This window comes from Phaethon lepturus, unplaced genomic scaffold (genome assembly GCF_000687285.1).
Source record: "Phaethon lepturus isolate BGI_N335 unplaced genomic scaffold, ASM68728v1 scaffold4728, whole genome shotgun sequence".
Classification (NCBI taxonomy): Eukaryota; Metazoa; Chordata; class Aves; order Phaethontiformes; family Phaethontidae; genus Phaethon; species Phaethon lepturus.
The window spans coordinates 1-8,866 of record NW_010555414.1 but is presented as its reverse complement, the minus strand read 5'-3'; the positions used below and the strand labels follow the sequence as shown (position 1 = coordinate 8,866).

General features: G+C 41.5%; 1 protein-coding gene across 1 annotated transcript in view; it reads right to left on the bottom strand.

Annotated features, from left to right (window-relative positions):
- The window catches only part of CDAN1 (codanin 1), a gene marked incomplete at its 5' end in the record, with an annotated part of 17,818 nt that extends 9,692 nt beyond the window's left edge, over window positions 1–8,126 (bottom strand). The window contains 9 exons of the mRNA XM_010292139.1: window positions 363–496; window positions 1,478–1,532; window positions 2,711–2,800; window positions 3,482–3,563; window positions 4,175–4,341; window positions 4,979–5,122; window positions 5,924–6,038; window positions 6,756–6,964; window positions 8,051–8,126. Of these exons, the coding sequence (XP_010290441.1) occupies window positions 363–496; window positions 1,478–1,532; window positions 2,711–2,800; window positions 3,482–3,563; window positions 4,175–4,341; window positions 4,979–5,122; window positions 5,924–6,038; window positions 6,756–6,964; window positions 8,051–8,126 (1,072 nt within the window). The remainder of the gene's footprint in view (window positions 1–362; window positions 497–1,477; window positions 1,533–2,710; window positions 2,801–3,481; window positions 3,564–4,174; window positions 4,342–4,978; window positions 5,123–5,923; window positions 6,039–6,755; window positions 6,965–8,050) is intronic.
- Between the last annotated feature and the right edge of the window lie 740 nt (window positions 8,127–8,866).

Below are 8,866 nucleotides of genomic sequence, written 5' to 3'. Positions count from 1 at the left end.
GCCTCTTACCCAGTTTGTTCTTTTGGTGGAAAGAGGGGCTACAATCTAACCAAAACAGAGTATGAGAAACACAGCCACATTTTACGTTAAAAGAAGAGGCAGAGAGAAACACAGGCTAGTTGTTCCAATTGCAAGAATGTTTACTGAAGTTATCCGGATTTCAACACCCACATGGTCTCCCAGCCACACAACTATAACAGAAGAATGAGAAAGAAGGATATCTGACTGTTAAAACACAGTGCTCACTGCTGCCTAGGCCCATTCTTTTCTTTCCCCGGCATTAGGATACCACTCTGTACCCTACCCTCACACAAGCAATTTCTCCTGCCCTGCATCCCTTTGTGACTCCCCAACTTCATTACCTGCAGTTTCTGCTGTGTGACAAAAGCCTTGGGTGCCAAGGACTCTGCAGCTGTGGGAGTAATTTTCCTTATAAAGCCACCATTTTTTGCTCCACTACCAGCCACAAAAGAGGCAAGTAGTTTCCGCAGCTCGCCTGTACAGAAAGACATGCAAAAGCAGTCATTGTCCTCATAAGCAAGGGAACAAATCAAAACTCGAGGGAGACTTTCACATTGCCAGTCCTGTTTCCAGAGCAGATTCTCTCAGCTTCTGTGAAAGCTGAAATTTCAGAAAAGCAGAGGGGCACCCCACCCATTTAACTGGGCAGGCAAGGCTCCAAAGACAAAAGAGGCGGCTTCCAAAAAGCTCTCTGGCACATAGGGCTTGCTCAGAAGGATCAAGGAGCAGTCATTTCTGCACATCACTTTTTAGCATAGCAAACGGGAATCGTAAAGCCTACAAGGACAACAAGGCAAGCAGAGTCATACAAAATTCCAACAGGGTCAGGAGAATATACCACGGGAACAGCTTGAAGACAGGTTCAACCACTAGAAGCTTTCGTGATGCAGGTTTAACACACAGTTTTCCTAGCAGCTAAGTCCCAAGAAGCAGAGCAACATGCCACCATCTGGGACTATTGTCTACAGAGAGGGATTTCATCAATGGCAGTCAGACCGCAGGAAAAAGATATTTCAAACAACAACCTGAAAAAAGCACCAAGGCACAAAAGGATTCTTCCCCTCTGCCTGGCAGCAGAAATACGATCAAGGCATTCCTCACAGTACAAACACCTCTCCCTGTACCTAGGTTGGGAAAGTTGTACACTCATGCCTGATAATGCTTCACTTCCAGTTTGTGAAGGATGAGTTCCCCAATCCCTTTGTATTCAAGCTCTGTAGATTAACTATCCTGACTGTGTAGCCTCCCTCCCCCAGCTTCACCAGATACTATTCACGGCTCCATGACCTTCTGCAATACAGCTTTTTATCAAGGTTGACTCACACACAACTGAGACCTGAAGTTGTGAGGACGGGTAAGAAAGATGATCTGAGGACTCACAGTATAAAGACAAATAAAAATAAATATATACTAATATATTTTCTTTATATAGCAAATATAAAAAAAAAAACCTCACCAAGATAGGGACAACAAGTGTAAAGTAACTGCTGATCCACCAAGGGAACAGAATCCTGGAAAGAAAAGAAAGGAAATGCTGAAAGGACACAGCAGGAAAGAAACTGTCTTCAGCAAGTCAGAAATCCCATACACGTGATCACAGACAGATTTCAGAACTACCTTTCCACGAAAACGATAAAAATAACTGGATTCCAAATCCACAGTAAAATTAACTTTGCAGCCCAAGTGTTCAGTCCAGCCCTGTAACACACAACGAACTGCTCTACATTTAGCTCGTGTAGCTCAACCTCTGCTGCTGAGCACTGTGAAAGTCCAGCTGAAAGCTGTTGCCACAGCTGCTACTTGTAAAAGAGAAACCTATCCATGGAGAAGAACAAATGAGGCACATCTGCTATGCATTACACCTCCACAGGTGTCTTCACCCAGACTCGCTGGAACACCACACAGTGGAGTAATGTTATCCCCAGTATTAACACAGCACAGACAGAAGCATGGGAGGAAAAGCAACTTGAGATCCTATCCACAAGGGCAGTGCGTACCACACTCATTTGGAAAAAGAATCAGTTAATCTCTGCATCTTATCTCTGCCAGTTGAAGAGGCAGGGCAAAACAGAACTTTCTTATTAGAACAAGATACACATATATCTTTGCAAACATACTGCTCATTTTTCAAGAAATACTACATATTCTCTTGCACGTCTGGGAGTTACCTGAAACATTACACATGCCATAAACTCACCTCCTTTTCTGCTTGCTCGTACTATTTTTCAATTACCCTTTATCCTGCAACTGGAAAACAGGTTGACTCCAAAGTCAGCAACCTTGCTCGTATAGTACCATCTTACTATTGCTGTGGAGTTCACCATTACTATTACTTATTTCTGGGAAGAGCTACAGTTCTATCAGCTCACCTCGTACTGCAATAATCAGTGAGCAAGAAAACAGCATCTGATCCTCCAGAATAATTTTGCACCTATTCTGCCAGCCATTGCAGCAGGAGAGATGGCTCCTGCCCGACAAAAGCCCCAGAGCTGTAATACACGCAGTTTACAATCTGAGACGCAACGCAATTGAGGTACTTGGACAAACTGGGGCATCACATCCCTTGGCCTACATATGCTCAACACAGCTGCACTGAAGCCAAGTTCCTGATAAAATCTTAAACTCCTGAGGTCACGGTAGGTCCATCCTCATACACACATTCAGAGGACATGCTGCTGCACTAACTCACCAAAGCCTGAGAAGATGTCACAGTATCCATCATCAATCCCTCCTGCCTGACATCAGTGGTAAAAAACAACTCTTCAGGGACTGATGGAACCTGAAACAGAAACCCCAGTTGTTACACCCTAAACAGCAGTCAGTAACTTACACCATTTCTGATAAAGAGGACAGTAAACTCTCACATCCTCCCACCCACAAAAAAGATAGCACTAAGGATCCTCTCTGCCCTAAGGAGAACCTTTTCATAAAATTAAAGATTTAGTTTAATCACTATAAAACATAAGCCACCCTCTTACACTCCCCATACAGCATCTTTCACCTTTCCAACAGGTTCCTGCTAAACAGTTACCTTGATTCCAACTGAAGGCACAAAAATATTTTAAAAGTTCATCACACACCATCCCTTTATCAGACAAAAAATTCCCCAGTAATTCAAGGCTTACAGATAGCACTTCATCTTTGTGGCAACAGCTTCCAGTTCTAACAGGAATCAGCTGTCAATTTGCTTACAAGGATGCAGATAGAAGTACAAAATGTGATTCGGCAGCAATTAGAATTCCTACTGGAAAAAAAATGTTGCTTCACACAATTCCATTAAAGGAAAATAATTCTCCATTAGAATACGGAGGATTCTTTAAACCCCACACTAGTGTAAAAGGAAACCCAACAAAACAAACTACTGCTTTGCAGTGTTTTAACTAATTTCAATACTATTTTCTATCAAGTTCTGTGCCCTGCTTTTTCTTCAGGGAAGAGCTGTGTGCACACAGGAGACTACCTGAAAAAGCCAACCCAGAACTGCAAGGATCAGCAGCTTGTTCAGGAAACTCATCTCCTTATCTTCAGAAAGGACCATTAACCTGCCACGCAGCAAAAGCAGCAAGAAAGAGTATTAGATTTCAGTAGCTCATTTTTCATTAAGGAAAAAAAAATATCCCAAACCGCTCACTTTTTAATTATACTACTTGTCACCATGTATACATTCCCTACTTTCCTCCCTAAAGAGTGGAGAGCAAGCTCTATGCATCGGAATAACATGCCATTTTAAGTTTACACTGGAAAAGTCAGTGTAAAGTAACTCTCTAGAATGCACTTTAAATTTCCCTTATGTAGGTAGGAAAGAAAGCTAAATCATTATTCAGGCATGGGAGACCTTGTAGCTTTAAGGCTCAAATTCAAGGTTTAAAATTTACAGCTGCAGATGTAGAACGAGTGAGGGGGGATTTAAAGAATTTTGTTTACTTAATTAAAAACCACATATTTAAATCTAATATTAATCTCTAAGTTTAGGTTAAGCTCCCTTTGCAGCCTTGTGTAAGATAAGAAGCGCTCATGGTTTGTACATAAAAAGTACTTTCATAAGAATCTGAAACTAGGGCCAGCATGCATTCTCAGACACCAGGCACCTCATCTAAGCAAGCAAAGCTTCACAGAAAAGTTCTTCAACAATTATCCTTTCCCAAGCTCTTACCTGTATAAATGCAGCAAGAGACAAAATACTTTCCTGTAGTAATCAAGGAAAGGAGCAATATGATCCACAAGGGAAAGGTACTCCACAATCCAAGGAACAGTCAGGATAGAACGTTGATCCTGAATGGACTGTCTCAGAAGCTTTAATACATCCAGTACAGGCAGGGTCTTAATGAACAAGAGAAGTTAATGCAGCAGCTTCAAGTTAACTTTTGATACTTAAAGAAAAACTTTATCTATATCATGACTTCTCTTTCTAGGTTTTCATCTTCTGTACACATAAAACGTGACATTTCTTTGCACACGAGCAGAGGTAAAAACCACACTTAAAACAGCAACCAGAGATCCCACTGGGACTTTCAAAATAAGGCTATAAGCCTGACTATGTACAAGTGGAGTCAAGGTCTAATCCCTGCCTCCTTGCATTCAGTATGACACACTTCTAGGAGATGGGTGCGAAACTAACACACATATTCCTGGTAGCTGGATTTTACACTATAAATACAAGTCATCTTAGCTAGGTCAGAGTGCTGGTATGACATCCCCAGATTAGCAGAAATAACAGAAGACCGAGTACCTCACTACCAGTGCACTGGTCTCTCTTTTCTAGCTCACACAAACTCTTCTTTCCTTTATTCCCAACCCCAGAATATGCAGTAGGGGCACAGAACAGTATAACATCACCCCAGGAACCACTGGCTCACTTTGAAGGGGTATAACTATTCATAATCCCCTCCTTGGATTAGAAAACCTGCCTCTCAACAAAAGGCCACATTAAATTTCTTAGAAGAGTTTGGTTTCTTACTTGGTTTCTTAACGCTACTGCAGAGTCTTGCAAGTCCCTAGTTGGTTGCTCCACAGTGCGATATGGCAAGAAAACAAGGAATCCCAGGAACTTGGCGAGGAGTCGTAGGCTTAACAGGACCACAGTGAAACGCTTCTTCTCATCCTGAAATGAAGAAAAGAAAGCTGAAGCAATGCTACGCTAAACTGGCAAAGCAACTACCCACACCAAACTTACACTGCCTTCATGTAAAAGGACCACATAGCTTCATGACTGCTTTTAATAGAGGTACATTTCCAAAATACATATTTATCAAGCATTTTACATTGCACTGCTTCACTTATATAGTGAGAAGATATTAATTCAAGAGCTTTCTAAAATAAGCAGCTGCTCAACCACATCTTTATATTAACAACTTCAGAGTCAATGAGGGCAGAGAGCTGATCTGATGTTGCCACCTTTAATACCATCACTGCTCTGCAAGTTTCCATGAACCTTTGGCTACAACTTTTCTAACAGACTATACGCTATGACACCTCTTATAGGTACAGATGAGTGAAGAAACATCTGAACAGGTACGAACAGGCATGACTACAAATTCATTCTAACTAAAATCTTTCTACATGGAAAAGTAACAAGGAGCTGTTGCAACTGAGTGCAATAACTAGACTCAGTTATTTCATTGACTAACAACCTAGAAAGAGGCTCTTACTTTCCAAACTATTGTGCATCATCTCTTATGACACGGTCCTATAAAGCACCCTGAAGCATATCAAGTAAATGCCAAGGTGCTCAGACATCTATAACCAAGTTGCAGAGTTATGGCAAAACCAAATGAAGAAGCTCTTGTCCTGCAAATACAGCAGTGGAAGCTCCAAGGTAACCCACAATCAAGCAACTAATTCTTTGAGTACAGGAACAGTTCAGAGAAATTCCTGACAGATGTCTTTGCAGAAAAAAGCTTACCTGTTCATCCATATCTGCTTCCCCATCACTGTGCTCATGCTCCACCAGAGTGAGGCCATCCAGTTCGAGTATCTTCAGGCACAGACTATCCATCAGGTGCTGATTGAACTGGTAACTTCAGCAAAAGATGATGATGAGTCAGACTGGGCTGAAAACAGCAGTAAAACCTCAACTAACACACTGCAAAATTTCACGCTTGTCTCATGAGTTATATCAAGCACCAGCAGACATCCAATGTAACAGACTGAAGACAAGGAAGCAAGGGACAAGACTAGTATTGTCTGACACCCTTCTTTTCCACTCATTTTGTACTTTTTCGAACAGATGCTATTTAGCAAGTCCCAGCATAAGGATAATAATATGGATCTGTCAAAGCAGGAAGCTGTAAAGTAACTGAACTTAAGATTCAAATCCCCCATAGATCAGGACTCCTCCATGCTGTGGAGTGTAAAAAAATCGTTAAACAAAACTGTGAAGCTGGCTTCATCCTCTAACTCCTTAGCTTCATGCACTACCACACCAGAAACACTTGGCTGGTCCAGTGCCCTTGCTACACAGTACTCTTTGGCACTGGAAAATGCTGATAGCCTGTGACAAGGTATTTCTGTGCTCCAGACAGAACCTGATTATTAACATGTTCACCATGCATGCTGGCCAGGAACACTAAGTGTGGTATTATGCAGCTTAAAAACATTTCTGATATGCTCTGCCTCGGTTACACCATGCCCCAAGCACTCAGGACAACTGCTCCCGCTGCTGCAAGTTCAACATGCTGGTGTTCCCCACTCGTCCACACACTTCACCAAGGAAACAGCAACAATGGGCAGCTAACCTTCCTGCGCTGAGGATGAAGTCTCTGAAGAACTGCTGGCACCCTGGGAACGAAGGGGGTGGACAAGGTCCTCTGATGCTCTGGGGAACGACAAATCTTTCCTGCAGCCTCTTCAGACGGCTCAGATTATCAGAACCCAACATATTAAGGACATCCAGGTCTGGGGTGTCTCCCCAGCTGCCACCACCTCCAATAGGACCTTTACACATCTTCAGGAGACAAAAAGAGTAGCGAGGTAGAAAATTTGTAATAAGGCATCATTTCACTTCATCTCTCACCCCACATATTCTCCCTTCCTCACAAGACTTTGTTTCAGGAGTAATCCAAGGATGGCCTTTTGAGGTGGCCCACATACAGATCTCTCTTGCCCATGCCAAAACATGCTACCCACCTTGGCTGTAAACAGCCTAGAGATCTTGACAGATGGAATTCCAATCCTATACATCTAACTCAGGCACATCTAGCAGACTACATCTGGATGTGTGGAGAGAACACCTATGACTTGCATGGTCTTCATGAACCGCTCAGTAGGATCTTTAGCCCAGTCTCCAAGGACCATGATACTGCACTATGCATTCCCAGACCAGATTTTCCTGGAGTTTCCACAGAGTTAAATAAAGTTAAAAAATTAATGCCCCCCTCCCCCAAACACACAGATGCTACTCAAGACTCACAGAATCACATTGATTCTGTGAACCCACTGATAAGCCAGTCATTTCTAGAGAATTCAGTAAAAATCTATACTCCAATCAGAAGCATCTTTTCTTTCTTCATTCTTTCTTCATTCTTTCAGTTACAGTAAAGTCAGATCATGCTTGAAACTGGCCAAAACCCCCTGTAAACTACAACAGCAATACTATATCAAAAAGAGCCTGTTGCACTGTTACACAGAAGAACCAGAGTCTCTTTGCAGATAGTACACTCATGTTGCTAATGAACATAACTGGGAACCTCTGCATTTGATGCATGTTAAAATAGATCCTTAAAATTTCTAAAAATTATAACTGTTCTAAAATTAGAAGGTCAAAGAAAATAACAACGAAGAATTAATTCTTACGGCTCACAATGTGCTCAGTATGCCTTATCTCTGATTTACAGAGTTCATCACTAATTTATCACTGATAAGTATTTCTGGAAAAGGAAGGAAATGCCCATCCTGAAGATTTGGCTCTCCCAAAAAAGTTTCAATAGGAAAATCTCAAAGAAACTTGCAAGACACAGTTTCTTTTCTCAGGCCAAGGAAGGATCAAATCAGCTTTGACATATATCTTCATAAAAAAAAACAAGTAATTTACCTGGATAAGCTGTTTCTGAAAGAGCCTGGCAAAATGGCTGTGGTTGCAGGTTGCAGAGAGGTGAGCCATCATGGCCCTGTGAAGGAAAACATCACAAAAAGATGACTAGATCTTTGCGGTACAAAAAGGTGTTTTAACCTCAAATGATACCAAAAGCATAAAATAACTGCTTTTAAGAAAATTATCTCCAAAGGCCACTGCAAAAAGCAACATCTTTATAACCAGGTTCTTCAAGCACCGAGCCCCATCTGCTGACTACAGAAACAGAAATTCTCCCTGAGCACCTGGAGAGCAAACAGTTCTAGAGATAACAAGACTCTCTTCCTTTCTTGCAATAATGCTGTTATTTAGGAAGAAAATTAACTCATTCGGCTCCCACTCTTCCTTGTGCAGAGCAGTGAATTGAAAGTTCACACATATACAAGAAAACAGCAATAGCAGTACTTCTGATGCCCAAAGAGAAGGAAAATTTCTCAGTTTAAATCTCAGTCTTGTTTTGCACATGTGGTGAAGTGTCACCTTCATACATGTAACTTGAGTAGGCTGGTGGTTAAAACTAACACAGAAACCTGCAAGGCAACTGCTTTCAAAACCATAATAGTTTTTTTTATATATACACTCTATTTTGATAACACAATAAATGAAGAAAATGGTTTGCTTTCCGTAGAAAGAGCCACAGTTGTCTTGTTTTCAGAGCCAATACATTAGAACCTCATGAAATAAATTAGAAGAGCTAAGTGCTTCTGAACATATAATAGTTCTCTCTCCATGCTTAAGAGAAAAGGGGTATTTGACATGGTCCCCCACAATATCCTT